At 44.6% G+C, this 19,358-nt stretch overlaps 1 protein-coding gene across 1 annotated transcript in view; it reads right to left on the bottom strand.

Moving 5' to 3' along the window:
• LOC105456877 (fasciclin-1) overlaps positions 1 to 19,358 on the bottom strand; it is a 230,846-nt gene that overhangs the window by 39,162 nt on the left and 172,326 nt on the right. The window contains exons 3-7 of the mRNA XM_011701237.1: positions 15,615 to 15,808; positions 6,693 to 6,823; positions 5,925 to 6,021; positions 2,266 to 2,434; positions 1,788 to 1,948 (exon numbers count right to left, since the gene is read on the bottom strand). Of these exons, the coding sequence (XP_011699539.1) occupies positions 1,788 to 1,948; positions 2,266 to 2,434; positions 5,925 to 6,021; positions 6,693 to 6,823; positions 15,615 to 15,808 (752 nt within the window). The remainder of the gene's footprint in view (positions 1 to 1,787; positions 1,949 to 2,265; positions 2,435 to 5,924; positions 6,022 to 6,692; positions 6,824 to 15,614; positions 15,809 to 19,358) is intronic.

Below are 19,358 nucleotides of genomic sequence, written 5' to 3'. Positions count from 1 at the left end.
CGGATTCTGAAGTTTGAACGTTGTGTAACTTGGCACAGCGGGGGAATTTCGAGCTGGGATATATTTCTGAAATAACAGATTCGCCGTTGATGTTCGCGTTTGGAATTTCTCATGTTTCATCACGCTTTATGTCTCTCATTATTATCGCGATGTTTTCTTTGCGCATGTCGTACTCAAAGGCGGACGACGCGGGGAAGGAGGAAGAGAAAAATAGAGAGAGAAAGAGAGAGAGAGACTCTCACCCTCTCGACGACAAAATCGAGAGACGGAGAATCAAACTCGACACCGTGAGAGCTTTCACCGTGTGGAAATCAAACGCGGCTCGTAGAGAAAAAAAAATGCGGATTCGACAGTGACGGACCGCGTCGCGCGTTTACGCCCGGCGTGTGAATGAGAGACTCCCGAAAGAAACGCCAGTTCGAAACAAAAGCTCGCCTTCAATTCCGCAGAGAGCTCCGCCGAGAGGTAAGGAGGTTTAAACGAAGTTATAAATTTCGCCCTTTTCTTCGCGACGTTCGTATATAAACCGGACCGGTCACAATGCTTTTACGGGGGGTGGACGGCTTTCCGGGTCAATCGACGTCGCTTTTTCGCCGCACGTACGTGTCGTTTGCATTAACTGGGTTTCACGGGATGATTGAAGACTCACAGAAAGCTCGAATTTTAGCGAGGGGATATTTCAAGGGCTTAACGTATCATAAGTATTTTTCAGCTTAATCCTGCCCCCCTCCTCTTCCGCTCGCCGATCGGTACATCTCTGTAAATCTCCGAGTCATTTTTTTTTTTTTTTAACAACTTCGTAATTTTTCCTATATACAGATTTTTAGCGATTTACAACGACATCTGAATTTTTATCTCTTCATCAAGAAACAAAAGGATTATATCGCGTAAAAATGTCGGTCAAATATAATACGCTTACGCATTTTTTTTTTGAAAAATAAATATGCCGCTTGTTCGGAATGCAAATGTAGGGGGTGTTTGCATCGCGGAAATATGAAGATAGCATTGCTTTTTTCTAAATGCAAATCTGTTTACATCTGCATCGTAAAATGCTAAAATAATATTCCTACGCGTTGGAGCTGATGTTTGAAAATGGAAACACATTTATATTTGACGCACAAGACGAAGTTATTAATTTTGTTACAGATGGGGATTAATTTAAATGTAGGACAGATATATGTTGTCCAACCTAATGCAACGCAAATCATTTTAGTTTAAAACGTCAAAAAAAAGTACCGAACAACTACCTAATGCTTCTCTATAATCATACATACGTTAGAATTATATGGTAGTTCCTTGTAGTATTTAACAATTTATTTTAACGAAATGCAGCCGCGTGTCAACGTAATCATTTTAATGAATACGGGCAAAATGACGTCGATGATGAGGCCGCGCGAACCCAACGCACATGATGCGACATCATGACGCACCGTGCACTATAATTCATTATATTTGCTGTCTATTAAGCCGGCCAACATTATTTTCATTAATTCTCAGCATCTAATAATTGAGCGTCAAACGATGTTATCGATTAACGCGCTAATTGCCGCAGAGAATTCATTTTATCGTGAAACAATTCCATAAATAAATTGATAGAATTAATGTAATATCTCCGACCAAAGAATCAGTAATTTTCAGCGTTTACAATTCGACCGCCAGAGCGCTTTTTCGGAAAATCACCGACACCGGCCGTGGCGGCCGAATGTATTAACGCCGAGTGAAACTTCGTAAACGAATGCTCGTGGATCAGAGAGCCGAGCATGATCGGGCATGAATCGGGCACTGACCTCCAGGAAATCCTTCACGGTGTTGTCGACGACCATGAGCGGTCGTTGTATCAGATGAACGACGCCGTTCCGCACCGGGATGTTCGCCTTCACTATTTCCGCCAGCACCACTCCGGCCGGGTGGTTGGAATCGCCCACCAGTGTGTCCGATTGAACGTAGACTGCAAAATTGGACTATCAATTAGTCATCGAAATACAATATGCACGGATCTATCACACCGGGCCGCTGTGTCGGAAACGCGCAGACACGCCCCTCTCAGCCGTACGCGAAACGCTTTATTAAACGCGAAGCCTTCTCGCGTAACAACGTATTAAGCGTAATAACAATGTAATGAATAGCGGACAATAGAGCGGACAATCTCTAATGATGACTCATGATTGAATCACGTTATCGCCCCCGTTCGAATCGAATTAATTGATAGCCCGAAATCTGTTTCGTGCCGACGATAGGGTCGGCACCGAGCGACGATTATCACACCTTTATTTTGCGACTTCATAAAGCTGATGACGACTTTCATAGAACTTTCGGAGAACACGAGGGTCCGGTACGGCACTTTCTCCGGCGTCGGCGAGGTGAAGAGGACCTCGTTAGGTATAACGTGCCCGTCGATCACCAGCTGATCAATCTTATTCGGCCTCGGCATCGGCTGTAACAGAAAGAGAGAGAGAAAGATGACGAAAATTCCCTCGGAATATTGAGAGGGATATAAATAACGCGATCATTGTTATGCCATACGTAACTCGAAAAGGAAAACGACACTTCCGTTGCTTCAATAATCGCGCGATTTTCCCACACGTCGCACATTTTTGCTACTCGCCGAGAAGAATCTAATTGTTAGCGAGTGTAATTTCCGCGATATATGACAGATAATAAACTTATATCCTTCCCTCTCTGCCGCCCTCAAGAAAAAGTGACGTAGTTGAGTTTTTATTTTGCGGACTGCTGTGACAACCCTTCACGTCGCACCTTCTTGCTGTCCGGATATACCGCCTGGTCCTTTCATCCCGACGCCTCCAGCTTCTCCCCGCACAAAAGGCGCGGCCGGCCGCCGTTGTCACGGCAACTCGCGATCTCAGGCGCGGCAACCACGAACTTTAGATCCCATCCTCGCGGATGGCGCGCGGCGGGAAGGACCGACCTCGCGAGCAAAAGGTGACGAAGACGCGGAAGGGGGGAGGGAGAGTCTCGATTCACCGGGCGTGGAGTTCTAGCTCGGTGAGAAGTCGACGACGATGACGACCTCGTTGAGAAAGAGAGAGAGAGAGAGAGGAACTTTTCGAGATCGAGTCGTACAACCGTCGTTACACACTTTCTCGCATCCTTCTCCACCGCGGGCCTCGATTTTCTTTGCTCTCCCCATTGGTTGTTTTTTTCTTCCTTTCTTGCCTCTCCTCGGCTTTCCTCGGCTTCCTTCTTTTTTTTTTCGAATCCGGACTCCGACGCGTCGTATGTACAGGCGCGAAACTTTCGGTAATTTCTGACGGGACGGCTCGTTTAACTCCGGCTCGTTTTTACGTTCCAAGTTGGATTACGTGCGCGCGAACGTCCATTGTGTGTACACGAGAGCTTGGCGTTGAAAATTGGAGAAAAAGCGGAATTCCGCGCCGAAGTGCTGCGATGCGAGCATAATGAAACACCCGGAAGGGAAGGGGGAGAGGGAGAGAGGAGTCGGCGGGATGCGCACGGATTCGCACAGCGAAATTCATAATTTTTAATTGTCCTTATTTCCGCCAGGAATTAATGGACGTTTCTTGAACCTACGCGAAAAAGAGAGAATGAAAAATTTTAACGTGTAAAATTTGTACTGTACGAGCACCTTTAGGCGAACGTTAAAAAGCTTTTACGCGGCACTCTTGATAATAATAAACGTTTTACGACCAATATTAAATAATAACGTTAAACAATAATTAAAAACAATTTACGATAATTTAAAAATAGCACATCGATAAACAATAATTAAAAAAAAACAACGTACCTAGATTTTTTGTCGCGAACCGTTCTCCGTTCTTAAGTTCCATAGCACTTGTCCCATTATAATATACATCTTATAATTCAATGCGAAGTAATACGTTTCTAGTAAGTAAATACAAAAGAAATCTTTCCGCGGGCGTCGCCATCGCGTGACGGAATTTCGCTAATCGCCGGTCAGTTCATATTCAGCGTCTCCGGTACGCGGTTGAGTCGCGATCGCTCCGCTTCGAATTTTGTGACTTTTCCTTCGTTCCGAGTGAATTTCGCGTAGACGAGAGTTGAAAACGCTGATTCTGGCGACGAGTAATCATTTCGGTATATCAATCGGTTAGTTCGATCAACGCGGTACCCGTAACAAGTTGTCGTCGGAAGTCATTGTCGCGACGTCGGGTCGTATTTCGCCGGGTCGTCGGAACAATCTCAATCTTTTGCTCGCATTTCGGGATACTCACACTTCGCGAGTGCCATTCGCGAGGAGCATCACGAGAGCGCATCGAGAAATCGCCGTAACAAATTGATTAGGACAAGTGACTCACCGTATCTATATTTTCAAGCGTCTCTGAATTGCGCCCGAATCAGGCGAGCAAGAAAATTATCTTGACAAGTGTTCGCGACGGTATTCGCGACAGTGTTGACAACAGTGTTTGCGTTATCGCGAGTGCCGGTAGTGAATGAATTCACGAGCGAACTATAATGTGAGCTAACCTTCTTGTCGTCGGGAGTGAATTAATCGATCGCGATCAAACAAAATCTTGGGAAAAGGAAATACCTATAATCATTCGTGGATGCGAATGTGAGTGAAAAAAAATACATCAGATTTTGGAGCAGCTGCCAATAACATCGAGGAATGAGTGCCATCGCAATTAATCGTGAAAGACAAACGCGATCGCTCTTCGGTAAGTTCTAGTCCATTAATTTCTACATATTCTCAAAATTTTCTGTCATAATAAGAAGTTATTATAAGATTTACGTGAATACAGACATTAGATAATGTTAGACAACAGACATTAGATAAATGAGTGGATAAAAAATTGATAAACTTTGTAAAATGCTTAGAATCGCTAAGAAAAAGTTTGGCGTCACAGGTATTTTTCGAGAATTTCCTGTTTATGTGTGAAAATCCGAAAGTGCTCGCTACTTTTACAATTTCGTTTTTTCTTGTGAAGCGCGTGTAATAATTGCGCGAGCGCATTGATTTATCATTTTGTATCAATTTTTATCGTAGCTGCCGCCTGTAAAAGATACCCACCGCACGCTCGTGCGGTACGTGTTTCTTCGACGTTGAAATAGATTTTGCACGCGACGTCGGAATGTCGCATTTATAATCCGACGTTTGAAACGTCTAAATGCCACGCGTACGTATCCGTACGGAATAATTTACATCCGCTGGTAAAACGTCATCCCGTGTAACGCCGCCCGCTGCAACACGGTGTTCCGCGTGCACGGAACATCCCGCGTACGCGCGCGCGTAAATTCTGCGATGTCTGGTGCCGTGCTATCGCCATGTTGTGCAATAATCATTTCTTTTCAGCATTTCGACCCGGGAAAATCCCTTTTATAATCCCGCAAGATCCCTCACGTGTTTAAGAATATTAACGCATTAATATCACATTAAATAAATTCTGAATTTAACAATTCGTGAATTAAATCTTTTTTTTACATTAATTATTAGATATACACACTAGAAGAACCTCAGCACAAGTAGCTAAATTAAGATTTTTTCGTATTTTGAACTTTTTCTCTTTTTTAACTCATACATCTCGGAGTTCCTTAACTCTATCAATTTTTATAATTATGCACCTGTTTCTTGATCGATTTTCGACTCCACCGAATGGGATCAATAAAAAAAAAAATTGGAACATGTCCATTTTTGCTAGAGTTATGATAACAAATATGAATCAGGTCTCTGGGACCTCAGTGTTTACATAAAAAAGGAGTATGTATATATATCTAGGATTAAATAAATCCAGAATCCTCGGGCGTTTGCTTGATGTACCATTGCATGCAGATTTTATAAACGTATTTTTTTATCCAACTTCGAACGAGATGCAACGAATGCGATTGTCTTTGAATTTTCCAAGGGAAAATCGATCGCGGCGGGAGATATTAAAATCATGATATTGAATTCGGATGATCAATTCGCGAAGATTGCCAAAGCGGCTTACCTTGAAACCCTCGTCAACGGGGATGAAGAAGGTGAAACGACCCTCGGCCTTGAAGATAGATTCCTTCTTCCCGATGTTGATCCGCTGTCGGAAGGTACTAAGGGAGAGAGAGAAAAAAAAGGGTTAATTATGAAGATGGTGTACGAGACGCGCCGACGTTAATAAGACAAACGAGAAAAGTTCGTGCATTTATTTACGTTATTTAAATGCACCAAGTTTTTGTATCTATATTTAAATTTTTAAATTAGAGAAGGGGATACTGCGTTAATTGACGGGTTGGCGTAATAATACTTTAGAATGACCCATAGAATTATTCGAGAAAATGAGAATAATCAGTATAAGATATTTAGATTTAAGGATCATGTAATCTTTTATACGGTATCTTTTACGGTACATGGCTATGGCTATGTATGCCATCGATTCTGATTCAGAGTCTATTCGCGAGTATATTCACGATATTGAAGGATTCTTGAAATTTTCGAATTGCAGAACTTAACAATATCAATAAATTTCTGAAGAATACGGTATCTCTTGAAAAGTGACGCCTCGAGAACGCCGATATACCCGTAGGGGCGGATTATCGCTCCGAGATTCGAGGGCGTGAAAAGCCCTCCTCTCTTCTTTTCCCGGGCGCAATAAATGTCCTCGTTACTCTTTTATATCTGCCGCCAGACACTCCCACTACCGAAAACGATCGCCGTGTAAATAGCGGAGTCTCTTTCTTTCTCTCTCGAACCCGGCGCTGATTTACCGAACAGTCCTACTTACCGTACGCGATGGTCGCCCAAATTGAGATTCTCACTCTGGTTCAGAAATTGAAAGGCGTTCGGGTTGTAGATCGGCGACTCCACCGAGTGCGATCGCACAGGTTCCAGCACTTCGTTTATGATGTGTAGGACCTGAAATCACAAAGATCGTTTGATTGTTATTTATAAATATGTTATCAATTTGGCAGAATTAAAATAATTTATCGTCATATTAAGCAATATTAAAAATCGGACAAATAATAAGTTTAGATATATTAATATTAATATTAAAAGGAATAAACGGAGAAGAATTTTTTAAGAAGGTATTATGTGTGTATTTAGACTTTCTCTGGAAATTACAATTGACGGGTGTGGGGATGTTGAGCTAAGCATCCCCCAGGATTAAGGTTTAGAATCCCTAATTCTGACTTGCAAGAGTTGCAAGGACCCAGGTTAATCTCGCCAAGTCGAACGGATCCACGAATCCGGCCTGCGGCGGGGAAGACGAAGTGAGACAAACCGACGTCACAAGCTGGTCGTGGCGCGAGAGTGCTGGCGGGAACGGGGATGACGCGCGCGAAGAGAGACACGCGAAGATAAACCTCCCCCGAAGTGGAGGAAGCGGAAGCGAATAAACGCGAGGACGAAAGGGGGAGAGAGAGAGAGACAGAAAGAGAAGGCTGTGCCGGGAGGTGCACGTCGCGAGTATTTATCCTGCGGCGACGAACGCCGGCTGTATCGGGTCTGTCAGAAACAACTGACGCGCGCTTTAATAGTAAACTCATGAAGGAGAGAAAAACATATTTATTTGCGCGTGTGTATGTGTCTAGGTAATGCGCTACGAAATTCTCTTCGGCAAAAGACGGGCTTCTCCTCGAAAACAATATCTCGAAATAACGTTCCTTTAGCTTTACTTGACACGATAAAAATTCGATTGCGCTCAGTTAGAAATATTTATAAGGGAGACAGTGTACGTTGCCTTGTGTCGCATCTTTAGGTATAGAAAATATATTACACGACATCTGCTGCCGAAGAAAAACACCGCCAAAAAGGAGAATGCAATAGGTTCCTTTTACGCACTCTTCTTTCTTCCCGTTTGCCTCTCTCTTTCTTTCCTCCTTTCCCCTCCCCCCCTCTCGCTCTCTCTCTTTCTATCACGTTACATGCTATTTCACGAAAGAGTAGAGTCGCTGGAAAGTGATAAGATGTAGAAACTGTTACCCCCTTTGCGCGTCCCCCGTCGGGAACACGGGAAGCACCATCATTTACCATCCCGAAAAGGAAAGAAGTTCACGACTAAAACGTTGCCGCCGCTATTTATTCCCTCTCACCCGCGATCGTCCCCGACTCCCTTATCTCGCGAGGGATATCCCGTTCCCTATAGCTGTTTGGCTTCCTCTGTCGGGAAAGAAAAGGGGGAAACGGCAGAGGAGGAACAAGGGCGTTGGGAAACATAAGCGTCGAAGTTGCAACGCCCCGCGGGAGATTTCGCCTGCGGAATATTAAGATGTAGTTTTCCTTCGCTCTGTATTGATAGAGAAACATCCCCTTGCCAGAATTTTATTTAATATCCCGCATAAGCTCATTCTTTTCGTTGTTATGGTCCTGCTACAACATCTTTAATAAATATAATTAAATTCAAGGGTGTGAGAAGGGGAGGGAGCGGGAAGAGAAGAGAGAGAAGCGAAGAAACTAATTGAAACGCTGAGAAACTGTATTAATAAGCGACGTTGATAATAGAACTGAGTTAACATAATAATTCCATCAGAAACTGCGATTTTCCTCGGCTACTTCCGTATCTGCCGTTATTACAGTGACCGTCCGATACGTGCGTCTCGCGGACAAATGATACTCTGAGAGTTACAAAGTGTCCCTCCGTATAAAATTCCGTGTGTCTATAATTTTTGAAGATTCAGAAATATGTAGACTTTCCTGATGCAAGCCGTTCATGGAGTAGATAATTAAATATCCGCACGATCCATCGTGACCGCGCCGACAGTTTTAATACGAAACATCCATCACCGCGTCTGTAAAGAAGGGGGGAAGGGAGGGGAGAGGAAAAAAAAGGAAGAGCCAGTCGCGCGCGCGCGATCGCACGGAAAGTTGGCGCCTATGAGCACTCCGAGGGCGAGAGGAAGCAGCGCTGCGCAACGTGGAAGATCGTATGATAAGAGGAGCAAAAGGAAGACGGCGAAGGAGCGTGTCCCATTTATCCAGCGTAGTCGCAGAAAAAGACAGCGACGGCGACGGCGACGAGGACGCGACGGGAAAGGAGGAAGAGGACGGGGTGGCGTAGGGTGTGGCGGTTGGCTAGAAATGAATCGTTTTACTCACTGAGAATGAGAGAGGAAAGCGAAGTTTGTGTGTTCCTTACGGGATAAGACGGGCCGAGTCGGGACGACCATTTATCTTGCTCGCGGTCGCGAGTCGTCGGTGGGCGGGGGAGGAAAGGGGGCGGAGAAGGCAGGAGGTGAGATCGAACGCGCGTTTCGCCAGCGCAGGACGAATCCTTAATTTCTCGCGCGGCTACCTACTCCACGCGTTCGATTTTCAACAGCTTGAAAGCTTCGGGAAGACGTTCAGAAGTCTGGGAGTATCGTAAGCTGCGCTAAAAAGATTTGACTGAAATCCGAGGAATCGTTAAGGATCGCGAGGATTCTGGAGCGGTCGCGATAGGACGCCGCTATCGATCTCCGTTGCGAGCTGCCGTTCGATCATATTAATTTCGCCCGAGCTTCTTTGTTGTACCCGTCTAATTTCGCGCGAGTGGGAAGTGCGGCGACCACCGGGTCGGCCTACCGCGGAGTATCGTAAAGTTAACGCTAATTAAACTTTACCGATAGTTGCCGCCGAGCCATTCGCAGCCTCTCTCTCTCTCGCTCTCTCCGCGAGAGCTGGGCTCCTTCTTAATCAGCCCGGCTTACCCATATTCGCGGTCGGGGATGGTACACGCGGGTACGAGTTATCATCTCGATACACAGCAGCCCCCGCGTGTGCTCGTTTATTTCTCCTGGGCGTCCCGCCGCGAGATAATCACGATCCGCGCGCGGTTAACGATGAATTATCGTACGCGACTACCTTTACGATAAACTCGCGTGGATATGGTCTTCGAAGCGGAGATTAGAATCGATACGATCCCGGTCTATTTCCGCTGAAAAATTATTGCGGCGATTCATTAGAGTGTTGTCGATGCGTTATCATGTAGGTATCCCTTTTATCATTGCGATCTTTTACTATTTTGCAATTATTTCGAAACGTGCAGCAACATTTTTCCGGGTCGTTACATTTCACATCTGCGCGCGCGTATCACTTTTTTTTCGGAAAAAGCCCTTTAATGAAGTACTTAACATTTTGCGTAAATTTAGAAAATAACGGACCATGTCTCTAGTTAAAACCTCTCTGCTTTTCAATTAGTGCGAGAGGAAAAGGTGCGAGAGAAGAACGACGAGGAACAGTGGAGCGTTTAAGTTTGCAGTTGACGTACGTTAATAATTTTATACGCGCGGCGAGTCGCGGCTATTAAGTAATCAAATGCATTCTTTCCGCATGAATATTCAAGCCAAGGAGAGAGAGACAGGAAGAGAGAGAGAGAGAGAGAGAGAGAGAGAGAGCGCAAGGGTAATTCCATGCAAAGCGGGGAATTTCGAATTATGTAGCTCCGCGCGACAGGGAGTCATCGCACGGTATAGAAATCGCGCTAATTTTCATTTACCGCTCCCGGTTTCTTAAGAGAAACTGCCGTATTTTTTCATTCGTTCAATTATCATCGAAATTTATGAAAAAGAAATGTATAGCCTGGGAGAGAGGGAGGAGAGCCCGAAGAATCGCGACTGCTTTTCGACTTGCAAATGTTATTCCTAATGAAAATTAATAAAGACGGTATTGATACGCACTTATAAATTGTGAACGGGCACGGATATCTATGAATCGAAATTGAATATTATTGAATCTTTAAAACATGAGTTCTTTTGTCTCTGTCGAATTCGTCTAGTCGCGATTCATTAATCGTATGACAAGACACGAGTCAATGGATGATCGAGCGGAGAAATTGCAAACGGAAATTGGATTATCTCCTTTAAGGTCATTTCGAGATTCATTGAGTCGAGCAGAGGAGAGAAGGGAGGAGAAAAGAGGGACCGACGTACGGGTTTGCTCTCGTACGAAGTGGCGCGATTTTTGTCTTACATCCCCCTCCCTCGGTAACTCTTATTTCCTCGCCACCTCTCGTCTCATTCTCTTCACTCTTTACTTTCCGACGATGAATGACCTTTTCTTCCACCCGTTTTCTCTGCGTCCTTGCAGTACTTTGCCTCCTTGTCTTCAGTGAAATTTCTCGTCTACTTCAAATGCATTTTTAACAGGTACTATGATCTTACTATTTTTAACTCGCGGATAGATACAGGTGGTTGCGCTCACTTCCCGAATTTATCTCGCTTCAATCAAATACTTAGGGGTAATTAGACTAAAATTAGATGCAAATTTTCCCATCCGTTTTAGGAGTTATTGATTGTACAGTTATATCCATTGATCCAAACGCTCAATTCATCGCTTCTCGTTCATTATTCCCGACAAACAATTCTCTCGCTTTTAAACAATTCTCTCTCTGTCACAGTAGAATATCTCTCGCTTAAAAGCATTCGCTTTATTCAAAGTTTCATCGCGTTCAAGGTTACCTCCGTTATTTTAATACGTATTTTTACGTTCTCGCCCATCGGTCGGTTTATACAAGCGTTTCTCCTCTCGACGACGGCATGAACTTCCCAACCGAGCGACTGGCATCTTTATTTCCCCGCAAAGTCCGATACGAAACGCGGCACCAGCCCTCCCGACGTGCTCGCGGCCCCTTCTCTCTGCCGCCCCACCCATCCGCGAAAAACTTCATCCCTTTCTCGCAACTATTCCGACCAAGCGTCCGCCTCTCGCGGTGGCTGATTTTCAATTCTCCTCTCCGCGGACAAACTGCTCGCACCACTGGCTTCTCGGTGCAGCACTCAAGTACTCCTCCCGGCGTCTCCTCGCTTCCTCTCTTTCTCCCTTCCTCTCTTTCTCTCTTACAGCAACCCTTCCCGTCATTCCACCCCGGTATTTTTCCCCTCCATTAACCGTAACTCTTTAGGCGATCCTGCTGGCGTCGGTGTAGTTATTCGGACTGGAATTTCTTTAGATTGTTAGAAAACAGGAGCGAGGAGCTTGCTCGAGGGGGCGGCTGCGTTCCAGGGATGTATAATGAGATCAAAACCCACACCGTCTTTTGAGATTAAAAACACCGCCTCTCTCTCTCTCTCTTCCTTCCCTCTCTTTCGCTTTTCCGCCCTTCGCGCAATGTGGTTCACCCCTTTCCCCCTGCAGCACGACAAACTTCGCTAAAATTCGACGTTCGCCATTGCGGATATTTTCCATTTTATTAGATTGCGAATTATAGAATGAGTCCAACAGTAAGACGGGGGACAAAACAATTTTTGTAGCTTCCTAGGAGAGAGGATTCGGCAACGAGATTCGTCCTTACAAGGAAACTGAATAGAATACCATTTGATCGGCAGGAAGTAATATATATTGTATCTTCCGGAGAGACATAGGCAGAAGGGGGACGACAACAAATCTGCGAATATATTTCCAAATTGGATCGGAACCTCTCGAATTCCTCTCGTTCTTACGAGCAGGCTGACGTAATAAAACCTGGCCATAACTCCGGGGATGAAGAGTCCTCCGCCTCTTCTCACGTTCGCCCCTTTTATCTCGACTTCCTGCGCGTCCGTCAGGAAATCGAAGCTTTCGGGGAGAGAATTTCTTAAGACATCGTAAAATCCATATCTTCGGAAAAATGGCGCGATAAAATAACGGTGGAAAAAAGGCCCGGCCGAACTTTCCACGAATATCTCGCTGTGAATTAGATATTCCGATAACACCGAAAACGTATCGTGAGCTGACAACGTTTGTTGAGAAATCGATTAGATCGAGCATTTTAAAAATCCACGCTCGCTCGCACGGTGGATCAAAGAATACGAGCCACATGTTCGCCAAATGAAACATTAATCCGTTGCATAAGGGATAAGGCGGAATTAACTGTACGTTATTTACGGCGGGACTTAAAATGCGCATCGGCCCGGACTATATTTCTAATCCGGTGCATCGTAAATACGGTGTCCATAATCATAAAGTGCCGGGACGGACAGTTACGGGGGAGCCATTCGCTGAATTGCAACGCCGATCGCGCGGCGAATGTATCGACGAACGTATCGTTTTTGCGCGAAACTCGCGAAGGAGAAATGTTACACGCCGCGACGACAGACGCCGCCCCGTCGAATTTGTCAAGTTCGAATTTGGCGGAGTGTGCTCGACGTGCATTTACGACGATGTCGAGTGATTCTTTGGCGATGAATTTCCTCGGTAAAAAGCGCGTCGCGATGAAGGACAAAGTTTTGAGAATATTTCTCCGTGAAACTCCCTCGAACGAAACCCCCTGCCCCGATCTTGAGACACGACGGATAATGGAATACGTATGTCTATCGGGTATACGAACGAGGACAATGCGCATAAATCTATTCTCAAGTTGATAGATATGCAACGCGCTCGTGGGAGCGGGCACCAACTGAAAACGAATCGCTGACCCGTTCTATTGTTGAGACATTTCCTATTATAGTCACATACGCGGAAAAGGAGTTTTGCAACACTTTTATGTCTCCGCGGGTCCACCGGATAAAAATGTACATAATTTTTCTACAAAATTAGATATTGGTAAAAGTCACGAGCTTTGGAAGAAGCATATCATAATATAAAAAGGAATACCTATTAATATGATAGTAGATTTTAGTTTTTTTTATCAAATTAATCACAATTTGCGTATCTTTGGATGCAGCATAATAACAAAATTAAGAATTTAGATATTAATAAAAAAAGTTTCTCGGAAATAAAATGTTCTTAAACGGTTATAGGAAAATTCTGTACAAAAAAATTACCTTTTCTGTTTTCTTTCTATAATTCTCCTTTTATAATTTAAGATTTTAATTATTACTTCATCATAGTTTTGATATTGCAACCATATACTACGACTATCGATTGTGATTATTTCACTTTCGTCTAGCTCTATACCTATCAATCATGCATTATTGAATCATCGTGCAATTAATAATTACGGATGATTAATGTAAGTTATTGCAATGTATCGTCGCCATCCGGTGGCTAATTGGCGCACTCGCAATTATTAATGATAATGTTACAATCAATCATTATCACTAATTCTCACGGAATGTACAACATCGAAATTGTAGTTTTTACATCAAATTCGCAGCACACAATAATTCAGCCTTCTCGTCACTGTTATCCTTGTCATGATATTTGCATGTAATAAATACATTAACAAAGTAATTTTAGCTGTATTAAACCTAAATTAAATCTGATGAGAGATACGTTATAATTATCTGGTTCGAAATTGAACTCTAAAACGTAAATTACATTTTCGCAGTTCTCCCTTATTCTCTGCAAATAATAATATTGTAGCATACGTTGCATTTTCCTCTTTTACTTTAATTAACGCATATACGGATTTTTTTTTACGGGAGCCAGAAAGAACGGTAGTCTCTTAGTCTTTAGTTTGAACGCGATCTATTAAAAAATGGGGAGGGAGGAAAGACGCGATTTATAGACCGATATTTTCATACGCTGGTAACGAGCAGGAAGTAGCCGAGGCAATGGAACTTGCGGGTTAAGTGGATGAGAAAAGTTTCCCTAATATTACCGGGAGGCAAGAGAGAGATTGATCTGCGAGGCGAGCTCGTCGAAGGGATTAGTCGTAGCCCGGGCTAGTCCCGTGCGATTTTCATCAGGTGATGGTACTTTAACTATAGATTAAAGGATTCGTCTGGCAACCTGAAATGAGATCCGCCTTCCCTGCCGGGAGACCGAAAACCCAAATCAGCCCAGGAGATACGTTGTAAAGGGGGATATACGCTATTGACGACGAATTTACTCGGGTATTTGAAAAAGATTCCGGCTTGATAGAGTCCCGGAGCGAACCTCCGACGGATCTACTCGGCTGCATTTGCGCAAACACTACACGGCACATCGAACCGGCGCGCGGCGCGGCGCGTCGAATTGCGCGTCGGTTATCCTTTGAAGGAACGGATTTAGACGAGATTCCGAAGAGTCTGTGAATCGTGTAACATGCCAATTTCGAGTTTCTAAATTCCTTCCGCGGGGGAAATTATACTTTTCTGAATAAACTCGCATTTAATCGCCGCGATTTCCCGCTCGCCGCTCAATTGAAAGATGGACTCGCCCGTAATTCTCGCATAACTTACAGTTCGTCGCGCTGATTATTATAAATCGGACGTTAACACGCCGGGTTTAATTTGCAAGGAGCCGTGAGAGCGTTGGACGTTCCATCGATAAACCGGAGCTGATGACTCTCGCGAGAGACAGAGAGAGGAGGGAAGAGAGTGCGCGAATGCCAGGAAGCGCCGTTCGACATTATCGAGGCCCGCGATGGCGCGATATCCATCAGCCTAATGGTCGCGGCTAAGGTGAGCGTGTAAAGCTCATTAAAAGCTCGTTAGAAAGCCGCCGTTGGCATGCCGGGACGGTCGAAGTGGCTGTCGGGAAATCGGTCAGAAAAGTGGCGACCGAACGAGCGAGGGGAATAAAAACGATTCACAATCAGATAAACTCGCGATTCACCGAATCCATCGATACAAAACAGACGTCTGCTTGTACGTGCTTCTTGTGTAACAGCAGTTACACGGTAGTCGTTGCCTTGTAATCTTATACATGTACAAGAGTATTCCAAAATTTCATGTGTACACCCCAATTTCTTATTTATTCCGCCGTGCAATGTTCGCGTATAAATTCCGCATTTCTTTTTGGATATCATTAAAAAATAATTATTTACGACTCATTAACGTTTTGCAAATATTAAAATATAAATACGAGGTAATATCGAAATATTTACCTGAGTCATGGTGTCGCCGTTGACTTTCAGTTTCGACTGGAAGTTGCTCTGCTCCAGGAGGATCATTGCGTTGTTAATGTACACGTCCACGCCGCTGTACTTACTCGGTCTCCTGGTGATCCACAGGGGTGGGTTGCCCTCCAACTCGGAGGATATCGAATCCCTCAGCTCCTCGATCGTCAAAGGCCGGTTCGCTGAAATCGATAAAGACGATATCCCGTTAGTATTTTGTAACTCCATAGAAATACTTTGGATGTTTGAAAAACGTTTTCCTTCTTTTTTTATTGCCGCGCAGATGAATGCGCTTCGAAGGAGCTACTTGAGTTCAGGCTACACCACAAAGATCGCGATTTAGTTCTTCGAGACTGCAAAGTTTTTTAGCCCCTGAAGATTTTTATTCTCGGTAAAAAGGGACAAAGCGGGAAATGGTGAGAGAAAGGGAAAGAGAGACAGAGGGAGAGAGACAGTTTGGAGAGCGAAGAAAAACGCTGAAAATAACGTAAATGGCGAGTGGGCCAGAGAAGAGAGCTGGAGATAGAGCAACTTCAAAAAGTCCACGGCGAAGCTACAATGCTCGTCGCTTTATTATCCCGTTACCGGAGAACGTCCTCGTAATCTTGAGGTTTTTTTCCTCTCATGCGGACGAATAGTAGAGAACGGGAGGGGACAGAGACACATTCCCGCTATTGTTATTTGATGTCACGTGAAAGTCAGCTGTGATAAAAGCTTAATCGAATTTTTAACTAAAGTAAAATATTTTCTCTCGGATTCTTCCTGCATTCTCGTATTCTCTTATTTTTCGTTCATATATTTTTTGCAGTGCATTTTATAAACTTTTAAAATTACGAGAATCCCGAAATAATTATTTTATATTTTGTGGAAATATTAATATCTCATAGAAATTACAATAGAGAAAAAGCCAGAAAGATGAGATATATTTTTTTAACCTCATCAAAAATAGATAAAATCAAGAAAGAAAATGGGCAAAATCTAAAATCTTAAACATCTATAGACAGTGAATTTTATTTGTGCATTTCATTTTATTGATGTAAATGACAATCAGATAAATTCCACCCCCCGTTTCTAAATTTCCGCACTTTTCTGAACAAAAATCAAAATTGCACGTCGGTGCACGAACGAACGGAAATTATTCTGCCCTATCTCGCTCTAATCTCAGCATGAGAATGTGCACGCCTCCCCCGAGTGCGACCTATCGAATATCGCGGCAACGGGCATTGTAGTTTCTAAGAACAGCCCTGCTCACGACACAAGCGAGTACGTATATACACCGTACCCCCGTTCCTCTCGCCCAAGTCTCGGAAAGTCCAATCTCCGCGAGGAAGAAAGCGGACTTGGGCGGGTAGTAGCGCCAACAATGACGCTCATTACGAACGGCTAGGAATTGAGTCCCCGTTTCGTAAACCAGCGGCCGTTTTATCCCGCGAAAGTTTCCAGAGCAAGAAAGCGGCTGACGCTGTAAAAACCGCGCTCGCTCCCCCGACAGCGCCCAGCGACGGAGAGAAAGAGAGAAATAGAAGATTCGGGTGACGTCCTTTCGAGAAATAATTTCCCTTCTCTCACGGAATTGCGCGACAAGGCAACATTTCGTTCGCGACTCGCGAATGGGAAGGAAAATGTCTTTCGCCGTTAACGTCCGACAAACATTTCACTCCTCCGAATCGAAGGGAGTGTCCTCGCGCAGCTACTTCGACGCTTTTAATTCCTTCGGATCCTCTCGCGCGGAACGTCTTTACGCGCACTTTTATCCCCTCGAATTTTTAACGACCGCGAACGACTGAACAGTCCGACGTTCGCCCGCAGACCGAGGAGTACGAGAACTTTTTTTCTGAACGTACGTAACTACGTTCGGCGGTGGTAATTCGCACGCGAGGAACTTGGACGAGTCGCGCGTAAAGCCGCGCGATACGGTAATCGTAAAGTTTATGATCTGCCGCGATATATATCTGTATATCACTAAAACTAGACGATTACGACGTCGCTCATCGCATTGCCGGGAGTAACGTTTGATGGCCGCTATTCGAGGTGTAAAAGTCAAAGCCAGTTGGCTTTTATAGCAATGTGTCGCTCTTCGTGATATATAACAATGCAGTTACGCGATATATCGGGGGAGCCGTCGATCGGTGGGAGAGGCGATATTTTTTCTCCTCTCCTCCCCCTCCCCGCCGGACGGGGTATACGTCTCGTTAATATATACGCTATATGTATACTCATATTGAAAGCAAATTTTACGTATAACGATTCCTTTATCGGACGAGCCGCATGGCAGCTTTCGCGGGGCTATATGCGCCTTATTAAGATAAATTTCTTTCGATACGCCACTTTTCTTACAACGTGACGCGACTTCTGGCTTATCCTGTACATACATATCGGAGAAGTTCACCGCTTGCAGAACGGCGTATCGTGCCACGCCATATAACGCTTTTATATCTTCGTGACGCCTCGTCAATCACCCTTCCTCTCTTCCCTCCCTCTCCCTTTCCCTCCTCTCCGCGAATGGTTGCATGCTTGATCATTCTTCCGCTATAGGTGAGGAGCTACGGAAGCGGATACTAGCCAAGCGTATGTACGAGGCGTTGTAGTTTCAATATATTACGGAACATCACGCGTGTGAATTTCAATGTAAATGATACACACGTGCTATCTTGTTCTCTCTTACACCAAATGTCTCCATTTTTTTTAGAAGAAAATTAAATTTTAAAAAGAAAGTACTAAAGAAAAGACATTTTCAAAGGTGATTGTTGTTCATCGTTACTTCGTTACTTACGTTGTGTTTCTCTGTTAGCCGATTAGGAGTTTTGTTATAAATATTTTGTATTTATTTTCATATCTTGAATAACTTATTTTATCGCGGGACGAAAAGACGCTAAATTCATCTGTTGGATACCCTGTCCTGGATACGTGCAGAATCTCTCAACGAAAAGTAGAATTTTTGCGGATCGCTGATAACCCGACTGTAAGTCCGCGTTGTACGTGGAAATGCGAGGCACGCTAGGAAACTGGTTAGGTAGCAGCGATCGTATTATCGCGGGTCGAACGAATAAGAGCTTTATTCGCGCCGACTGGATTTTTATAGCGCGTCTCCCGGCGCATTTTTCTTGTTGCGCCGGGAGTGCTTTATGCGGCCGTGATCGAGTCGCGGAGAGGGCGTATGTACGTCCTTTCAGAGGGCAATATCTCGGGCTTCGGGCGTCGGGGGAGGAGGGCTCCCGAGCATTTTGTCCCGGCAGCGCTGAGCCTTTCCGCTGCTCTTTCAACGAGGCAGGAGGAGAAGGGTTGCCCGAATGATTAAGCTGCCGATCGATTCGCATTTATTTTCTACCCCTGCCCTCCCCCCCCTTCCCCTCTCCTCGCTCCTGAATCTCGCCGCTCTCGCGATGGCGGGCGATGCGGGGCACAGGTGCTACGGCCGACCGCAAAACGAGAACAACTCGCGCAAAGCTGCTTGCGCATCGATTTATATCCCCCAACCCTTCTGCCTTCATCCTGACGTCTCTTCTCTGTCCCCTTTCGACGTAGCCGAAATCCGACTTTCGAACATGCGCCACCGGATGCGCCTGATGAGGACGAATTGCATGTTGCTCTATCGGATATGTTTATTCGGACTGCGACAGAAATGATGGATATTTTGCCGTATTTTGGGGAAAATTACTGTCAAACATAAAATAACAATGATAGAACATAGAAAATGGAACATAAAGGACGATCACAATTAAAAACGTGTAT

This window comes from Wasmannia auropunctata, unplaced genomic scaffold (assembly GCF_000956235.1).
Source record: "Wasmannia auropunctata unplaced genomic scaffold, wasmannia.A_1.0 LD336106.1, whole genome shotgun sequence".
Taxonomy (NCBI): domain Eukaryota; kingdom Metazoa; phylum Arthropoda; class Insecta; order Hymenoptera; family Formicidae; genus Wasmannia; species Wasmannia auropunctata.
The sequence above is the reverse complement of the archived record's forward strand: the minus strand, read 5'-3'. Positions and strand labels throughout refer to the sequence as shown.